This window comes from Mobula birostris, chromosome 1 (assembly GCF_030028105.1).
Source record: "Mobula birostris isolate sMobBir1 chromosome 1, sMobBir1.hap1, whole genome shotgun sequence".
Classification (NCBI taxonomy): domain Eukaryota; kingdom Metazoa; phylum Chordata; class Chondrichthyes; order Myliobatiformes; family Myliobatidae; genus Mobula; species Mobula birostris.
In genome coordinates this window covers 215,204,496-215,224,645 of record NC_092370.1, presented here as the reverse complement: position 1 = coordinate 215,224,645, position 20,150 = coordinate 215,204,496, and the positions used below count along the sequence as shown (strand labels likewise).

At 41.6% G+C, this 20,150-nt stretch overlaps 1 protein-coding gene across 1 annotated transcript; it reads right to left on the bottom strand.

Moving 5' to 3' along the window:
• Positions 1-1,573: 1,573 nt before the first annotated feature.
• On the bottom strand, positions 1,574-11,186 carry fkbp3 (FKBP prolyl isomerase 3). Its single transcript, XM_072271029.1, has 7 exons — positions 11,028-11,186; positions 10,598-10,699; positions 8,830-8,943; positions 7,683-7,818; positions 6,152-6,219; positions 5,257-5,354; positions 1,574-1,894 (listed from the first exon to the last, which is right to left on the bottom strand). Exons 1-7 carry the CDS (start codon positions 11,130-11,132, stop codon positions 1,840-1,842), a joined length of 678 nt encoding a protein of 225 aa, XP_072127130.1. The 5' UTR covers positions 11,133-11,186; the 3' UTR covers positions 1,574-1,839.
• Positions 11,187-20,150: the final 8,964 nt, after the last annotated feature.

Below are 20,150 nucleotides of genomic sequence, written 5' to 3'. Positions count from 1 at the left end.
TATTCTTGTCCAGTTTTATATACTTGTATATATTCATCATGTCAAAGCTTACGATGTGATTTGCTCTGTCTATATCAGTTCACTGTCCCCTCACACTGTTTCAGATGGCAATTGTTCTGATTGCAAAAACACCTTTAAATCCTGTTTAGATCCTTTAAAATATGTTGTCTGGTTATAATCACCAGTCCTAATGGAATTTCATTGTTTATTATTTATCCACATATGCCATGTAAAATTACCACTATAAAGTTCCCTTCCAATGGTAACCAGCCATGCACTATCTTTCAAGCATGTCCTAATTTAACAGTGCAGTTTCCACACCTTGGAATAGAAGCTTCTGTATAATGTGGAAGAATGGAGAAGGATTTGGAAAACAACAGCAATGGGGCATTTCATCCATGGGTGATTTTGGATTGGAATAGAATATTTCCTCCTTGGTATCTGTTACTGGCATAAACATCATTAGAGAACTTTGTCAGGACAATTAAAATGGATTACTAACACCAATAGCCAGACAGCAAGATCCTGCAGCCAGTATTTGGGAAGCTAAGAAGTAGCATCTCCAAAGGCAGAAACTGCCATTTTATTGTGTCCTACAGAACTGGTTATTCTACCGATGGAAGGAGAGACTAGTCATGGCCTATGTGGATTCACTAATGTGGCAGGTTTAAACTTAAAACAATAGCCCTTGGATGGGATCAGACCAAGAAACTATTCAAAATCTTTAAAAAGTGCATATGTATAAAACATGTTCTGTGCACAGAGCCCCATGGTGTTATACTAAAAGCTAAAACTTAACTTTACACAAGATATGCCAAATATTCCTGAGCAGATGTCACAATTCAACAAAACAATGGTTCAACCAGTTAAGACTACTGCATCCAACCCTTGTCCTTTCACTTTAGAATCAAAAGGTCCAGGAGCAGCTACCAAAAATTAATAGAATTGAGGAGTGTTTGAATTCAAGTGCATAGGTGAAAGAACTGAACATCGTCCTAAAATTAAAAACAATAGATGAGTTGATACCTATTCATTATAATGGAGGAGCTACACAGCATAGAAAAATATTTGCATACTTGGGTCTCAAAACATGACACAGATTTGGAATGATTGGGAAAAAGATGTATTGGGAGGGGAAGTGGGGAACATTAGAATAACTTTTTAACCTAGTGAGTTCCCAGGTTCTGCAATGCATTGCCTGAAAAAGTACTGGAAGCAAACCCATTCATTTGCATTTGAAATGGGATTTGATACAATAGTTTCCTACTTCTCTGCATCTAAGGTTAGAGCTGAGACACGAAAATGAATCATGTAGAGCTGGTATGGGTGAATAGCTGTCCGCTTTCTCATGACTGTCTTTCATACTTGCTCTTATTTTCCATCTGTTGCATAAAATAAAGAACAAGTGCAGAGACACTGCCAGATTTCAGCATTCTGCTTAATTGTAATGATGTATTTCCCCTTAAGAGAAACTATCTCAGTGCATAATATGTAAAAGTATGAAAAGCTTACAGGTGATAAATATCAACACACAATACATAATGTTATCTTTCAGTAAAACAACACAATTCACAATTTAGAATATCTGTGGAGGCTCCAAAACAGCTTTATTTTGTTTTGGCAGTTTTTATCTTGTTCCAAGCATCATTCCACCATCAGCATAGTATGTAATAATACACAATACTTGAAATTCACTTAGGCTTTGTACAAATTCACAATTTTGTCCAGAAGACGCATATTTTAGTATTCAATTATCTTGTTCTACGGAGATCTTTTTGAGCAACATTGGACAGTTTAGAGGTAATATTCTCAAGCACGATCTTGAAGATGTATTTGGGGTTATTCAATATCCACGAGCTCAACTTCAAAAATAAGTTTAGCATTTGGTGGAATCCTGATATCCAGTTAAGGAGAATCCTGAGAATTCCACTTATCAAGCGACTGTTCCACTCAAAAAAAAGTTCTCTATGATCCTGACCTGTGATCGTTTGACAGTTTACAAACCGCCAAAAGCAGAAATAAAAAAAACAATTGATGCCACAATTAACAATCAAGAATCAGCCTACCTTGACACCTTTCAAATAATTGTCAGGTACTTAAATCAGACTTCTTTGAAGAAAACTGCACAATTACCATCAACATATCACCCGTAGCACCAGGGAACCCAACACACATGCCTTGGAAAGCCTACCGTTCCATGCCTAGAGATCTTTTTGGGAAAGCTGATCACTTAGCTGTCCTCCTGCTCATATACAAGCAGCGGCTAAAGAGCAAGGCTCCAAAGATAAGTACAACCAAGAGGTGGTTGTAGGAGGCTGAGGAATGGTTGTCAGATTGCTTCAAGTCAGTAGACTGGGCCGCGTTTGGGGACTAAGGATGTGAACAAATACACCATGGCTGTCCTGCACTTAATAACAAGAGTTGTAGACTCTTGCAGATTGCATATCCCTATAAAATCATTCTGATTTCCCCAATCGGAAGTCCTGGATGAACCATGGGATCTGCAATCTGCTGAGGACCAGATCAGTGGCATTCAGGTTGCGACCCAAAGATACAATCTCCAGAAAGCTATCTCACATGTGAAGTGGTAATTCTGGACCAAACTTGAATCACTGAAGGATCCTCGACAGCTGTGGCAGGGCTTGAATGCTATCACTCCCTACAAAGTGAAACCAAGTGACATAGGCGACAACAAGGCTTAGGGTTTTGACCCCACCCAGATGAGCTCAATGCCGTTTATGCTCACTTTGACCATCAAAACATGGAGGAAATTTCTCAAACTCCCATAGCCCCTAATGACCCGGTGATTTCAGTCTGAGGCTGACGGGAGAGCATCATTCAGGAGGGTGAACCCATGGAAAGCATCTGGCCCAGATGGAGCACCTGGCTGAGTTCAAGCACCTGTGCTAATGAACTGCCTGGAGTGTTCACCAATTATCTTTAACCTCTCGCTTTGACAGTCTGAGGTACCCACCTGCTTCAATTATACCAGTGCCAAAGAAGAACGTGGTAACCTGTCTCAATGACTATTGTCCAGTAGCACTTACATCCACTATGATGAAGAGTTTTGAGAGGTTGATGATGAAATATTACAATTCATGGCTGAGAACTGACTTGGATCCACTCCAATTTTCCTACCATCACTATAGGTCAACAGCAGATGCCGTTTCTCTGGCTCTTCACTGAACCACGGAACATCTGGACAGCCAAGATGCATACATCAGGATGCTCTTCATTGACTACAGCTCAGCACCCAATACTATCATCCTTTTGAATCTAAATCAATAAGCTTCAAGTCGGAGGCCTTAATATCCTCTTCTGCAACTGGATCCTCGATTTCCACACTGGGAGACCTATTAGTTCGGATTGGCAGCAACATCTGCTCCACAATCTCCATCAGCACTCGTTCACCACAAGGTTGTGTGCTTAGTCCCCTGCTCTGCTCACTTTATACTTATGACTGTGAGGCTAAGCACAGTTCCAATGCTATCTTCAAATTTGCTGACAACACCACTGTCATTGGTTGAATCAAAGGTGGTGATGTATCAGCATATAGGAGGGAGACTGACAATCTGGCTGAGAGGTGCCACGACAACCTCTCATTCAATGTCAGCAAAACCAATGAGTTGATTATTGACTTCAGGAGGGGGGAAACTGGAGGTCTTCATCGGGGGATCGGAGGACAGCAACTTTAAATTCCTCAGTGTTATCATTTCAGAGGATCTGTCCTGGGTCCATTACAAAGAAAGCACAACAGTGCCTCTACTTTCTTAGAAGTTTGTGAAGACTCAGCATGTCATTTAAAACTTTGACAAACTTCTATGTGGTGGAGAGTATATTGGCTAGATGCATCACAGCCTGTATAGAAAAAAGAATGCCCTTGTATAGAAAAGCCTACATTAAGCCATGGATACGACCCAGTCCATCACAGGAGCCTTTGATAGTGTTGGGCCTGTACTCACTGGAATGAAGGGGAATATCATTGAAACCTGTCGAATGTTGAAAGGCCTCAATAGAGATGTGGAGAGGATGTTTCCTATGGCAAGGGAGTCTAAGACCAGAGGACAAAGCCTCAGAATAGAGGGACGTCCACTTAGAACAGATATGAGGAGGAATTTCTTTAGCTAGAGAGTTGTGAATTTGTGGAACAGGCAGGTGTGGAGGTCAAGTCATTGGGTATATTTAAGGCAGAGGCTTTAGATTCTTGATTAATCAGGGCTTGAAGGGTTATAGGAAGAAGGCAAGAGATTGGGGCTGAGGGGGAAATGGGTCAGCCACGATGAAATGGTAGAGTAAACTCAATGGGCCAAATGGTCTAATTCTGCTCCTATGTCTTATGGTCTTAAGGGTAAAGCCCTCACCACCATTGAGCACATTTACACAGAGCAGCATCCATCAACAAGGACCCCACCATCAAGGTCATGCTCTTTTCTCTCTGCTGCCATCAAGAAAGTGGATCAGGAGCCTCAGGACCACACAACTAGGTTTCGGAACAGTTATTACCCCTCAACCAACAGGCTTTTAAACCAGAGGAAACAACTTCACTCAGCCCATCACTGAACTGCTCCCACTACCTAGGGACTCACTTTTGAAGACTTTCGTCTCATGTTCTCGATATCTTTTTAAAAATCGTTTCTTCTATTTTTCTTTCTGTTTCTGTAGTTTGTTGTTTTTGTTTTGCACATTGGTTTGACGTCTGCCCTGTTGGGTGTGCTGTTTCATTGATTCTCTTGTGTTTCTAGTGTTTACCCGCAAGAAAATGAACCTCAGGGTTGTGACTCTGAACTCTAAAACCAAAGTTACATAATCACTTCAGATAAACTGCATTGGAGCTGAGCTACAAGGATATTCTAATGGACAAAAACAAAAATTGAAGTAATGCATTACTAGATTAGCCAAAAGTTCTGTGGCATGAATTGGCATTGCAAATCTCGAAAGTTTGTTCAGCTCAACGGATCTAACTTATATTCACATAACAGCAGAGAAAAATCTGCTTATTTAATGCAATCATAGCAGCAAACTGGAGACTCCTGTTGCAAGATTGCACACTACATGTCCTCTACAAAGCACATTCATGTTAATTCTGTCTAGAAAGGTGTACCAAGAGAACCAGAAAGCATAACTTACGTGTACAAAAGAATTAATCATTTTTATAATTGTAAAATTATAAATTTTTTCTACAGAAGTACTATAGACATGCTTCTCTGCATCTGCAATATTAAGATTTTCGCTAAGCTACCACAGGGAAAAGGATACTTGGCTTCTGGTTGCCCTTTCTTACCGTAACCCCAATCAGATTCAATCTGTATCCGGGACTTTTCTCCTTTACTCATAGTCAGAAGCGCTTCATCCCACTGTTGAGAGACAAGTCTGTTGATTCAGCAGCAAACAGAAGATGAATACTAAACATTCAAAAGAATCTTCCCAATTGACTGACCTGATGTGATCATTTTCAATCCATCCCAGAAAGTCCTAGATTATTACTGGTCTTTGCTGACACTCGTCAAACTGGCTTGCCAGAAATAGTGTAATGAAAGGGAAATCATACTGAAGAATTCTGCTGGTAGATTTGCTGTAGCATGCAAGAGTCTGTTCACTGCATGGCCACAAGATTAGATAGTTGTTTTCTCTATTGTCAACTTGTGCATTCACTCATTCCTGTTTTTATTTTATTTTGAGATACGGTGAGGAACAGGTTCTTCCAGCCCAATGACACACACTGCTCAGCAACCCACCTACTTAACACCAGCCTAATCAAAGGACAATTTGCAATGACTGCTAACCGGTATATCCTTGGAACGGAGCGCGTGAAAGAAACCTTCTTACAGGCGGCGTCGGAACTGAACTACGAACTCCAACACCCTGAGCTGTAATCTTATGGGCTTATTTGAGGAGGGGTAATAAATTAGCTATATGGAATAGCAGAGCAGACATGATGGGCTGAATGGTCTAATTCTGCTCCTATGTCTAATGGTGTTAATAGATTTGCATTAAACCTGCTACCGTGAGATAATCATTACCAGTGCAGATTAGCAAAGCACCTTCTCTGTAGAAGACAAATGCAGTGAAAAATAAAAAACAGAAATTCATGCTAATTTGAAGACAGATCCGGCTCACGCATGTGCCACTCAAATCCAAGTTATGTACTAACCCCTCGGATAACTTTTCCAACTCCTACTTTAAAGCTGAAAGGCTTTGCTGCCTTCTTCTTTTTTGAGCCTGTTAAAAGAAAGTAATGATTTAAAAACCAGTTCTATTAAAGTTCTTCTATGCATGCACTGATACCTCAAAGGGCAATAATTTGCTACAGTACTTTTGGTCCTCCTGTTTGAATATTCATAAGTATGCATCTTCAAGAACTTCAAAATAGCTACCCGCTTGTGCTGCGTTCTGCTGCCATGCACCACTGCGTTCTGCTTGCATCCCCACAGCATGAAATCATCCAGGACTCAGCATGCAGAAGCTGCCTGTGAGAACTGGTGTTGGCAGGCAGGGACACGAGATGTGCGGCTCAGGGTTAGACCCTGGCTGGGAAGGTAAAAGTGCTGGGACTGGCAGCACTTGATCCAAGTGTGGACAGACTGCTTGGATCCGAGAAGTCTGGCTCGTTATCTCCTCATGGATGTGATGGAAGCTGCTACTGCCCCCTCTCCTTGTTTTGCCAGCTCTCCCCAGCCTCGTGATATCTCCTAGGCAACAAGCTTACCAGTGCTTGCTGATCATTCAGGGAAACCTTCTCAACAACAGAAGGTATATGCAGCAAATGCTGCCTTGTCATCAACATTGTTGGCAAGAGGGCGTACAGGAGTGAGATACAGCAGCTAGTTGAGTGGTGTCATAGCAACAGCCTCGCACTCAACGTCAGAACTGATTGTGGACTTCAGGAAGTTTAAGACGAGGAAACATACACCAGGCCTCATAGAGCAGTCAGAAGTGGAAAGAGTGGGCAATTTCAAGTTCTCAGGTGTCACTGTCTCTGAGGATCTAACCTGGACCCAACATGTCTATGCAGCTACAAAGGCGGCACAACAGTGGCCATATTTCATTAGGAGGAAATCAGACAAATTTCTACAGATGTACTGTGGAGAGCATTCTAACTGGATGATTCACCGCCTGCTATGGATGGGCGCTGCACAGGATCGAAATAAGCTGCAGGGGGTTGTAAACTTAGTCAGCTCCACAATGGGCACTAGCTTTCATAGTATCCAGGACACCTTCAAGGAGCGGTACCTCAGAAAGGCAGCATCCATCATTAGGGACCCCAATCACCAGGTCATGCCCTCTTCTCATTGCTACCTTCAGGAAGCAGGTACAGAAGTATAAAGGCACACCCTCAGCAATTCAGGAACAGCCTTTTCCCCCTCTGCCATCCGATTTCTAAATGGACATTGAACCCATGAACACTACCTCTAATTTTTAAAACTTCTACTTTTACACTACTTATTTAACTATTTAATATATACACTTACTATAATTCTCATTTTCCCCCTATTATGTATTGCATTGCACTGTTGCCACAAAAGCAACAAATTTCATGACATACACCGGTGATATTGAACCTGATTCTGAACACTGGTGTGCTGTGAACACATAAATAAAGCTTGGCGCAAGAGGCAACATCGTATCTTACAGACTGTTATACCCCAAATTAGCAAAACGTTTTTGCTCCTTATGTTGCTTACCAGAAGTGACATTTGAGTCAAACACGGTCCCATCTTCTAACATCCCTGTATACCAGCAGTGAACTGTGTCGCCCTTCTTGGGAAAGTTGATTTTGTCACCTTTTTGCAACATTGTTTTGGTATACTTTGGTGGTTCCTGAAATTGATGAAAAGGCACAGTTAACAACTGCTGTATTGTATAAAATTTTATTCTCAAATTACAAATCTATTATTTCAAATAAACCAAGCTGCAATATAAGGAATCATTAATCAAAGGTGAAATGTTAAGAGTGGGCAAGTTCAAACTATTGCCTGCAGATGGAGACAATCAGCAAGGAAGTCTCAGCAAAAGGGTCTGACTACAAATTCTGTCCTTTATAATTTATTAGGTGTTTATACACCATTGGTTTTTAACCACTGACCTGAGGGCATTGGGAACAGAGTCACTCACTGTTGTGCCCATCCTGGGAAATCCATGACCCAGGAACAAGGTTCAAATGAAGTTTGAATTCAGAAAGTGATAAGCATCAAGTTTCGGTTATTCAGACTGCAAAAGGCTTTAGCTTAAAAAAAAAGCAACACACATCAAAGTTGCTGGTGAACGCAGCAGGCCAGGCAGCATCTGTAGGAAGAGGTACAGTCGACGTTTCAGGCCGAGACCCTTCGTCAGGACTAAATGAAGGAAGAGCTAGTAAGAGATTTGAAAGTGGGAGGGGGAGGGGGAGATCCAAAATGATATCATTTGATGCAAAATCCTTCGAAATTGCGTAGCTTTTTTTTTAACCTCATAATTAATCTTTCTTTCCCACTCTTTATTCCATTTTATGCAGATGATTTGTCACTGAATCTACCTGCTCTAATTCACTTTCTTCTTAAGAGTTTTGACATAATTGGATAAGCAGATGTTTATTTTGTCTATTGAATATCGAAACCTAAATGCCTTTGCTGTGCTCCTATCAGTTTGTGGCAATAGCAATGACATTAATAAAACAGTGGAAAAATCGAAAGCTGGAGCTGCAAGTTGATCTGCTTAACTGACATCTATTGATTAATTGTATAATGCCATGTTGAAAAAGTAACCCCAATAAATCAATTTAAATAATCAGCAGATCTGAAATATAAATTCATTAATTTTACAAAACAAAACTCTCCAATTCCACATACTAACCTCACTTGCAGTCAATTCAGGTTTTTTCGCCTTTGCTTTGTCCTGAGCCGTCCCCACTTTCACATCTTTAAGCTGCTGGGTGACTTTTTCTGTAGATTCAGTGCCTTTAAATCTCTGCAGGTCAAGGAACATGAGGTTATTTCTTCAGATAACACCCGAGATTGCAGTTTTCTGATTAAGCAAAGCAACATCTGATTAGAGGCTATGAGAACTTCAAAAGAAGTATTTGGAATTAGGTTATTATTGTCACATGTACAGAAGCGCAGCGAAAAACCGATTCTTGCAGACTGTTCACAGAACAAATCAGTACACAGTGCATTGTGTTAGTACAAGGCAAAAAAAGGGAAATTAAAGGGCAACACCTACAGAGAAAGTGAGGTAGAATGTGATGTCAGAAGTCCGTCTTACCATACAAAGGATTTTCTTATATAAATGTGTAATAACCAGAATAAACTAAATAAAAAATGGCACAGGATTACTTTCCCCGGGGTGTTTTCTTGGAATGAGGAATAAGAGGTTGGCAATGATAGGACTGTTATAATAGGAACTGAGATGTTTCTTACATGATTGAAATGAAGCTTCAAAACAATGAAACATTTACATGGAGTTGTCAGGAAATTGCACTATCTTCTCATGAGTAAATCAGTATCAAAATCATTGTCAAAACAGCCAGAGGAGAATGGGAATTATCTCCACACACTCATTGGAATGGGGATCTGGAACCTTGTACAAGGTTCTAGTGCAGATTCCATAAGTAATTTTTAAAACAGATGCAGTGGAACTTTAAGAACCCAAGTCAAAAAGATGGGGCATATAATATGTACAATTGTTCCTTCAAAGAGAAATACACAATGGAACTGCATTGTTCCAATTATAATGCCCAGATGGTCAGTTGTTAGTAAAGAGGAACAAATATTATCAGGACAGCATGGAAATACCTCACTTTCCTCTTAATATACCGCCCAGCGCTCCTTTACATCCTCACCAGAGCTCGTATGGAACCTTAGTTTAACTTTTCACTCCCAAAAAATTGTCAACTTCCAGCAGCTCATCAGTTACAGAATGCACTGCAGAGGCAGGCAATATTTGTGGGTTTTCTGGTTGGACTTCAAACAAAACCATACAACTCAAAAGCTAAGAGTTGAGCAAAATGGGAACATCTAGCAGCTGTTCCCTCAGAACAGTGCATGCATAGAACACACTGTCAACTCAAGCCTAATGCTTCTTTGCTAAATCCCTTCACACAACAGCTGAGATCTTGTTCAGCAGCAATGAAGATCACATTGTATACCAGTTGGGCACAGTATAACGTCAATCAGAACTGGAAAAGTTTTGCTCGCCTTAAGGAAGTGAACAAGGAATTTCCAGATGATATTTCTACAATGGGCTTCCATGTTTAAAACTGGGCTTTTGCAAATAAAGAGCTTACAGGTAGTGATGTTAACTTGATATATGTTGTGAGATACAGATGACATAATAATATGTAATAGATAGGATGGGCAAGTCCTGTTTTTATACATTTCTTTCATTAGGCCAATGACCTCAAACTTAATTCATGATGTCAAGTGTTCTTGTGTCACACCCCTACCAAATGTTACAAAAATAAAACATTATATCAACATTATAGGGAATTAGAATATCATTCATTACATTCAAAAAGAACTTTTTCGATGTTTGCAAAGCTGAAATATGGAGTGTTGATCAAATGATTCTAGATGGTTGCATTTGAGAACAAAATGGGCATCGAATATTTAAAACAATCCTTTACCTTAGTTTCAAAAAGGTGATTGTAGGCATTTATTAGCTGCTCCTTCTTTGCAGTCTTGGCAACATTCTTGATGTTTCCCATTAACTTATGTTCACCTAGAAACTATTATCAAAAAAGTAATTTTGAATATCTTTCTCAAAATAAATAGACTAACAGCCAACGTTCTCGCATACCTAATCCTTTTATATTTAAAACTTAATTTTATTATTTTCAATGTATAAAATTTGCAAAGTAACTTTTGCATTGAAAGTATCAAATCTCCTATAGCATCCAGTAACTTTACAACACCACACACGAAATACTGTACGATCAGACTCGGTGTGATCGATCGGGGGTCTCGGCAGTTCTGCAGCAGCTGGCGGGACAAGGCCAAACCATGTGCGGTTTCGCCGAACCTTTGGGACCCCCCGCTGCCGCCGTAGCTGCTCACCGGGTCCGAGGCATTCTGCTGCAAAAACTGGATGATGTCCTTTTTAGCCACTTCCTCGCTCCGCAGCTGCTCATCGGTCCACTGCCTCGCTGGCTCCGCGGCCATCACCGTCCGCCGTCTCCCACACTGGCAGGCTGAGGCTCATCCTCGCAAGCCCGCGGACACCGCCACCCGGAACAGCGCCACCCAGCGGCCGCCATCCCGGGAAGGCCCGCCGGACTCCAGTCAAACTCCCAGCGGAAAGCGTTTCCCGCTCTTTCCAAAATCACTCCCGTGGGGTGCAGATGCATCGTAAGGGTACTGGAACAACAACGATGTCGGAGAACTTTGGCTTAGGTGCCGCTCTGGGAGCTCATGGACAAAATCATGTTTACTTTGATCCTGCCTGACCCACTGAGTTCTTCCAACACTGTGTGCCCTCCTTTCTTGAAGATGGTCGCGACTAGAGAATTTCTGAAGTTCCCTGATAATCCTCCTTTGGACCATCAGATTGAGGATTCACGACTGGAGATATCTTTCTGTCCCAGGCCTTGCCAACTTGAAGTTGCCTCATCAAGACATTGGTGAGGCCAAATTTGGAGTACTGTGTGCAGTGTTTTTCAAGTCGTCACTTTTTGTCATTTCGACCATCACTGCAGGTACAGTGCACAGTAAAAACGAGACAACGTTTTTCAGGTTTTGGTCATCTACCTCCAGGAAAGATGTAAATAAGGTTGAAAGAGTACAGAGAAAATTTACAATGTTGTTGCCGGAGTTCCAGTTCTTATAGAAAGTATTCACCCCTCTTGGAAGTTTTCATGTTTTATTGTTTTACAACATTGAATCGCAGTGGATTTAATTTGGCTTTTTTTTGACACTGATCAACAAAAAAGTCTCTTTTGTGTCAAAGTGAAAACAAATTTCTACAAATTGGTCTAATTTATTACAATTATTAAACACAAAATAATTGATTCCATAACTACTCATCCCCTTCAAGTCAGTATTTAGTTGATGCACCTTTGGGTAGGTCTCTATCAGCTTTGCACATCTAGACTGCAATTTTCCCCTCTCTTCTTTACAAAACAGTTCAAGCTCTGTCAGGTTGCATGGGGATCGTGAAGGTACGGAACTTTTCAAGTCCAGCCACAAATTCTGAATTGGATTGAGGTCTGGACTCTGATTTGGCCACCCCAGGGCATTAAGTTTGTTGTTGTTAAGCCATTCCTGTGTAGCTTTGGCTTTATGCTTGGGACCATTGTCTTGCTGGAAAACAAATCTTCTCCCAAGACACAATTCTCTTGTAGACTGCATTAAGTTTTCCTCCAGGAATTCCCTGTATTTTGCTGCATTCATTTTATCCTCTACCTTCACAAGCCTTACAGGGCCTGCTGCAGTGAAGCATCACTACAGCATGATGCAGCCACCACCATGCTTCATGGTAGGGATGGTGGGTTTTTGGTGATATGTGGTGTTTGGCTTACGCCAAACATTGCGTTTAGTCTGATAGACAAAAAACTCAATTTTGGTTTCATCAGCTGGCTTCAGAGTCTCTCACATGCCTTCTGGCAAATTCCAGCTAAAATTCCATGGGAGTTTTTTTTCAACATTGGCTTTCCCTTTGCCACTCTCCCATAAAGCTATGACTGGTGAAGCACCCAGGCAACAGTCGTTGTACGCACAGTCTCTCCCATCTCAGCCACTGAAGCTTGTAACTCCTCCAGAGATGTCATAGTTCTCTTGGTGGCCTCTCTCATTAGTCCCTTTCTTGCACGGTCACTCAGTTTTTGAGGATGACCTGCTCTAGGCAGATTTACATCTATGCCATATTCTTTCCATTTCTTGATGATTGACTTAACTGTACTACAAACGGATATTTAGTGACTTGGAAATTTTCATGTATCCACCTCCTGACTTGTGCTTTTCAATAACCTTTTCATGGAGTTGCTTGGAGTGTTCTTTTGTCTTCATGGTGTAGTTTTTGCCAGGATTCTGACTCACCAGCAGTTGGACCTTCCAGATTCAGGTGTATTTTTACTACAAACAATTAAATCACCTTGACTGCATACAGGTCTCCAAAAACAAATCTCCGTTTAACTAATTATGTGACTTCTAAAACCAATTGACTACACCAGTGATGATTTGGTGTGTCATATTAATGGGGGTGAATACTTATGCAATCAATTATTTTGTGTTTTACGAGGGCTGATTGCCAAGTTTGTGGCCTAAGGTAGAAGGAGTAAATGACCTCCAGAAAGTGTCCACAGCAGGGGTGATTGATAAGTTTGTGGCCTAAGGTAGAAAGAGATGAGTTATTGACTTCAAACTTTCTGCATAATCACTCAAAGAGTTGAACTGCACGTGCATTTAATGAGAGCTGTATAACTCATACTCATCTCCTTCTACCTTAGGCCATGAACTCATCAATCACCCTTGCTGTGGACAACTTTTGGAGGTCCAAGACGCCGACTTCTACAAAGAAGGAACCTGTATGCTCCATGACCGCTGGAGTAAGTGTGTAAATGTAGGAGGGGACTATGTTGAAAAATAACTCTGCTAGGTTTTCTAAAATTGACTCCTTCTACCTTCGGCCACTTATCAATCAGCCCTCGTAGGTTAGGACTTTATTCGTTGGAACGTAGAAGATTGGGAGGAGATTTGATAGAGGTATACAAAATTATGAGGGGTATAGGTATGGTAAATGCAAGCAGGCTTTTTCCACTGAGGCTGGCTGAGACTACAACTAGAGGTCATGGGTGAAGTGTGAAAGGTGAAAAAGTTTATAGGGAACATGAGGGGAAACTTCTTCACTCAGAGGGTTGTGAGAGTGTGGAACGAGCTGCCAGCACAAGTGGTGCATGCAAGCTCGATTTCAATGTGTAAGAAACATTTGGGTAGGTGCGTAGATGGTAGGGGTATGAAGGGCTATGGTCCTAGTGCAGGTCAATGGGAGTAGGTAGTTTAAATAGTTTGGCATGGACTAGATGGGCTGAAGGGCCTGTTTCTGATCTGTATTTTTGTATGACTGTGACTCTAACTTGTTGTCAATCACTGTGTGTGAGGTTGGTGTAATGTGGGGTCTGGGCTCTCATGTCCAGAACAGAATTATAGTTGAAGAGGTCTTCAAAGTGTTACTTCTGTCAGGAATTTACTGACTTCTTGATATGATATGTTCCCTGATATGTTCATCCCTATGCCTGGCTCCCAGTGGAATGGGACATTTAATGTTTGGGCTGTAGATAGCCACGAGAGTATTGATAAACGTGCACATGCCAGAGCCTCTTGTGCTCTCTCCACAACTATCTGTGCATTAGGTCATCTGCTGGCCCTGTGCCTTCAAGCACTTGTAAAAGTCCTTCTTATTCCCTTGAATCAAAGGAATGGGAGAGCTTTCAAAACAAGAACATATGAGGTTAATTAGTTCCTTTGCCTTGGTACTTTCAGAGAGGTCTTTCTGCTTTCTGCCGCAGGGACTGTCATCAGAAGTCTCTTTCTAAACTGCCTCCTCCCAGTGGCTGAAGAACTGGCCCCCAATTTGCCGTGTGCATTGCACGTATCCAGTTGCCCACTGGACATAATCTTAAATTGTTCATCGCAGGAAGCTGTATGAGTCACTATCTTTGGACACCTTGGTACACACTCCTCAATTTCTTCTGCCCCCGAAATTTGTCTGCATTGTATTGTCACGTACCCCATGACGGGTCAAAGAACCAGCAGAAATGGAAGACACTTTGGAGTCTGGCATTGCTATTCACTAATATTATTTATTAGTAATTATGCAATACAGTAGTATAAATGCAGGTATATCAGACAGATTAGCAATGATAATATATATATATATGTGTGTGTGTGTGTGTGTGTGTGTGTGTGTGTGTGTGTGTGTGTGTGTGTGTGTGTGTGTGTGTGTGTGTGTGTAAATATAGAAACCAAGCTTCTTCAAGCCTAGGGGTAAATGGATACAGTCTTACAGTGATGAGTAAAGTTCAGTTCAGTTCATGGTATTGAGTCGAATAGTGATGGAGAGAGATTTGTAATCCAGGGTAAATGTCAGGAGAAGGCAATTATGTCAATATTCCACAGATTCCACAACAGCAATACAAAATAACAATAGTAGTAGGTTTTTATCTCCGAAGTTGTTCCACTCCAGATATGAAGTATCACCGACAGTGATCTTCAACGAGTATCCTTTTAACACAAGTGGTACCACACCCGAATTCAGCTACGGGTTATTCCAAAGTGGTGGCCACAGGGTACTCAAACAGAATCCACATATGGATTATCACCAACAGTAGCTTATCACTAAGGGGACCCTCTTCAAGGGAACCAACCCCAAACACACAACGTGATAGCCACTTATCCAGTTCCACGACATACAAAATAACTCCAACGGTGATTTGCCAAAGGGGTGCCTTTCTTCAGTGAACTACCACACCCAAACAAGGGTAACAGACAAGTGGTATTCACAAAGGTACTCCCTTCACCAGAGAACCCACTCTTGTGGATTAACTACGTGACAGTCACACCTCCGTATTCGAATGGAACCCAAACTCACCCTTACAGGCTACTTAGAGAAAGAATCCAACCAGTGACCTCTTTGTCACTAGGTTTCTTTTGTTTCAAACCTTCCTCTTCCCTCTTCTCTTCCTTTAAAGTCACCGAATGTGACCACAACAAAAGGAGACCGTCTTCTGTGGGTGAGTTATCAACCCAGGCGAGGGCTGGACACATGAATAACTTCCTACCAGTCACACCCTTTCCGCATTGTGAGAGCCACTGATCGATTCACCTGACCAATCCTCCAGACACCCACCTTTCCGTGGGCACAACAGAGCTCATCCAGTGTCCAAAATCATGTGTCTGTCAGTCTATCAGCTGACCTTCTATTTATCTCACCATGCTGAACACCAGCTGCCATCAAGTAGCTTCTCCCTTCCCTCTTTGTAAGAACACAGAAGCTGGCAGTGTCCTTGCAAAAGTGTAAACATGCTGCAGAGAAACCATAACACCATCTCAAAGCAGTCTTCACCTCTCTCTCTCTTAATAACAAGGTGTTTGTTTTGTACAACTCTCTCGTTTTTTAAAAGTATAGTCCATAAAAAAAAATGGCCCCTAGGGGTACATAACAGTATATTTACTTCATGAGGAGATGCAAGCCACGGTGATTGGAGAATGTGGGCCTGTCCTAGCGTTGGACAAATTTTTCAGGAGATAGTCACACTCATCAGATTAACTGCCTCAAATTCGGTCTGTGGTCAGGGACAAGAGGGTGTGACAGCGAGTGAGGCGGGTAGTGGGATCCAAGAGACAGTGCTGAAGGAGCCTCAGCCCTTGAGCTTGTCCAACAGGTCTGAGATTGGTGCTCTCTGTTTGGATGGGAGGGGGTGGGCTGTAGGAAGGATGGGCAATCTAACTGTAGCACCGTAATTCTGGGAGCCATTCGAGATTCGGTGGGGGGGGGGGAGGAGAGAAATGTAGTGGTAATTGGGGATTGTATTGTCAGGGGAATAGGCAGAGTTCTCTGACATGAGGATAGAGCATCCCAAAGGCTGATATGCCTGCCTGGTGTCCGGGTTCAGGACATCTTATCTGACCTGCAGAGGAATTTGCAGTGAGAGTGGAAAGATCTGGTTGTTGTGGTCCATGTGGGTTCCAACGACATAGGCAGAGTGAAGAAAGAGCTTCTGCTGAAGGAATTTGAGCAGCTAGGGACTAAATTAAAAAAGCAGAACCAAAAAGGTAGTAATCTCTGGATTACTACCTGAGCCACGTGCAGATTGGCATCGGGTCAAGAAGATTAGAGAGTTAAATGTGTGGCTCAAGGATTGGTGTGGGAGAAGTGGGTTTGAACTCATGGGAAATTGGCACCAGTATTGGGGAAGGAGGGAGCTGTGCCAATGGGACGGGCTCCACCTGAAATGTGATGGGACCTGGATCCTAGCAAATCGCATAAATAGGACTGTGGATAGGGCTTTAAACTAAATGGTGGGGGGGGGGGGTTCAACAGATTGGAGAATTATGGATAAAGTAAAAGCAAAAGATAAAAAAAGAGAAAAGTAAGAGTGGAGTGATGAGTCAAGAGAAAAAGATTACAAGAGTTTAAAAGCACAATGTAAGGGCACTTTGTCTGAATACCCGTAGTATTCGAAACAAAGTCGGTGAACTTGTGGCACAAATCAGTATGATTTAGTGGCCATTACAGAAACATGGTTGCAGGGTGGAGAGGATTGGGAATTAAATATCCAAGGATATCAGGTAATATGGAAGGACAGGCAGGAAGGTAAGGGACGTGGGGTAGCGCTCTTAATTAAGATGAGATCAGGGCGATAGAGACGATATAAGATCTTAGGATCAGAATGTTGAATCCATCTGGGTAGAGATTAGGAATAGTAAACGGGAAAAATCACAGGTGGGAGTTGTCTGTTGGCCACCCAATAATGACATTACAGTGGCACAGGCAATAAACAGAGAAATATCTGAGGCATGTAAGACTGGAACAGCAGTTATCATGGGGGACTTTCATTTGCACATAACTTGGGTGAGTCAAGTTGGTCAAGGCAGTCTTGGGGAGGACTTCATAGAAAGCATCCATGATTGCTTTCTTGAACAGCATTTTGCTGAACCTACAAGGGAACGTGCTATCTTAGATCTGGTTCTGTGCAACGAGGCAGGTAAATTTAGTGATCTTGTAGGTAGGGATCCTATTGGAAAGAGTGATCACAGTATGACTGAGCTTCTCATACAATGGAGGGGGCAATAGTTTGATCTAAAACCAATGTGTTATGCCTAAACAATGGAGACTACAATGGGATGAGGGAGGATTTGGCTAGTGTAGACTGGGAACACAGGCTATATAGTGCGACGATTTTCGAAGAGATTTTTCATGGTGCTCAACAAAAGTATATTCTAGTTAAAAACAAGGACAGTACGGGTAGGGAGAGCCAGTCTTGGATAACTAAGGAAATAAAAGGAAGTCATCAAACTAAAAGCTTGTGCGTACAAAGTTGGCAAGAAGTGGGAAACTGGAAGATTGGGAAAACTTTAAAAAGCAACAAAGAACCACTAAGTGAACAATAAAGAAAGGGAAGATAGATTATGAAAATAAACTAGCACAAAATATAGAAAAAGTTATTGTAATTATATAAAGCAGAAAAAGGTGGTGGCTAAAGTGAACGTAGGTCCCTTGGCATACGAGAAGGGGGAATTGATATTGGGTAATGAGGAAATGGCTGAAGCTTTGAATGACTATCTTGAGTCAGTCTTCACTGTGGAGGATACGTCTAACATGCCAAAGAGAAATGTTATGGATGCGATGGGAGGTGAGGACCTCCATACAATAGTTATCACTAAAGAGGTAGTGCTAAGCAAACTCGTGGGCCTGAAAATAGACAAGTCCCCTGGTCCTGATGGAATTCATCCTAGGATACTGAAAGAAATGGCAGAAGTTATAGTAGAGGCTTTGGTGATGATTTACCAAAATTCTCTGGACTTCTGGGCAGGTTCCGGCAGATTGGAAGACTGTGAATCTCATGCCAATGTTCAAAAAAGGATGTGGGCAGGTAATTATTGGCCAGTTAGTTTAACATCTGTAGTTGGGAAAATGCTTGAGGCTAATTAAGGTGTTCTAATCTCTTTAACACTGTCTTGAGATTTTGGAGATGTTCTTTGGTCCCTAGCTTTCAGCCAGAGACCAGATGCAGATGTTACTCCAAAATTAAGCCTATTATAGTGATAAAATCCTTTGTCAGTGTTTATGACAAGAAACACTTCGGACTCTTCTTCCATCTCCATCTGTAGATAGGCCTTAGCTGAAATTCTTCATCAGAAAGGTTTGCAAAGAAATCCTCCATCCTGAGCAGAGAGTATTGACCTAATTTCAGTACTGGGTTGATGGTGACCTTGAGATCACCACAGATCCTGACAAACCCATTCACTGGTATTGCACTCAACCTTGGAAAGAATTCCTTCGGCCTCCATGCAATCTTGCTCACTGGCTGATTTATCACGGATGGTATAAGGAACCAAATGGGCTTTGTAAATCTTGGGTGTGGCATTTTCATTTAACACTATTTTACTCTTGGTATGTTTGAGTTTTCCAATGACACCCTTGAACACCGTTGTGGCATCATTCAGTACCTTTCTTAATTCACTTTCAGTTGACTTTCTTGCAGGGGACGTGGCATGCAAATTGTGGATGGATCTCCAATCAAGTTATAGTTGTCTCAGTCACTCACAGCCCCACCATGCTGGCCCTCCTGTTTTACTACATACAAGCTCAAAGTGGCTTGTAGGTTGTTGTGTTTCACTGTTACAAATGTCATTCCCACAGGAGTTATCTTTTTTTTCAGTATAAGTTCTTAGCTGAATATCTGCAGGCTTTAGTTAAGTATTTTTGAAATGTTATTCAGACTCATTCTGTGGAATGACTGACACAGCCAAGCCAGTGTCCAATTCCATTTTAATTAATTTGCGGTTCACTTCTGATGTAAGCTATATTGCTTGTCTATTGTTTGCTTTCACATTGTAAATCTAAAGGCTATTCAGTTCTGTGTCACTCTCATCATTATCAATATTTTCATCAGCAATATGCAGATTAGCGCTCTTCTTGAAACTGCAACTTGAATGTTTATCTTTTTTCTCTTCCCTGTGAAGTGTGCCCAACATGCTCTTTTATGCATCCTACTTTGTTGCATTATTTGCAAGTTTCACCTATAAACCCACATTAGTCTGGTATATGTGAAATCTTGCCACAACAGAAATACAATTTGTTCAGCCAGGCAGGTTTCTTTTTAAACATTGCAGTTTTGTTCACACTCACTTCCATTCCTGACTGCAACTCAAGTGTGGTTCTGTCCGCTGTTTCCATTGATACAGCTATTTCAACTGCTCTTTTAAATGTGAGTTGTGCTTCAGGTAGGAGCTTTCTTGTAAGATTCCACAAACTAAGTGATCTCTCAATGCATCATTAAGCACAACACTGAACTGACATTCCTCAGATAATCTCTTCAATTCAGTCACATAAGCTGAAATGGACTTCCCTTCCTTTTGATTCCGCTTATGAAATCAAAAGTTCTGCAATCAACAATGATTTTCATTCTAAGTTTTCCTGCATTACTTTCATGATATTAGCAAAGCTCATTTCAGTTGGTT

Excerpts from the sequence above, each read along its gene's own strand:
- fkbp3 (XM_072271029.1), bottom strand. The coding sequence starts at position 11,132 with ATGGCCGCGGAGCCAGCGAGGCAGTGGACCGATGAGCAGCTGCGGAGC. Across the intron at positions 8,944-10,597 it reads ATCACCTTTTTGAAACTAAG|AGATTTAAAGGCACTGAATC; the intron begins GTAAAGGATTGT and ends CTTGACCTGCAG. Across the intron at positions 7,819-8,829 it reads CTGAATTGACTGCAAGTGAG|GAACCACCAAAGTATACCAA; the intron begins GTTAGTATGTGG and ends CATCAATTTCAG.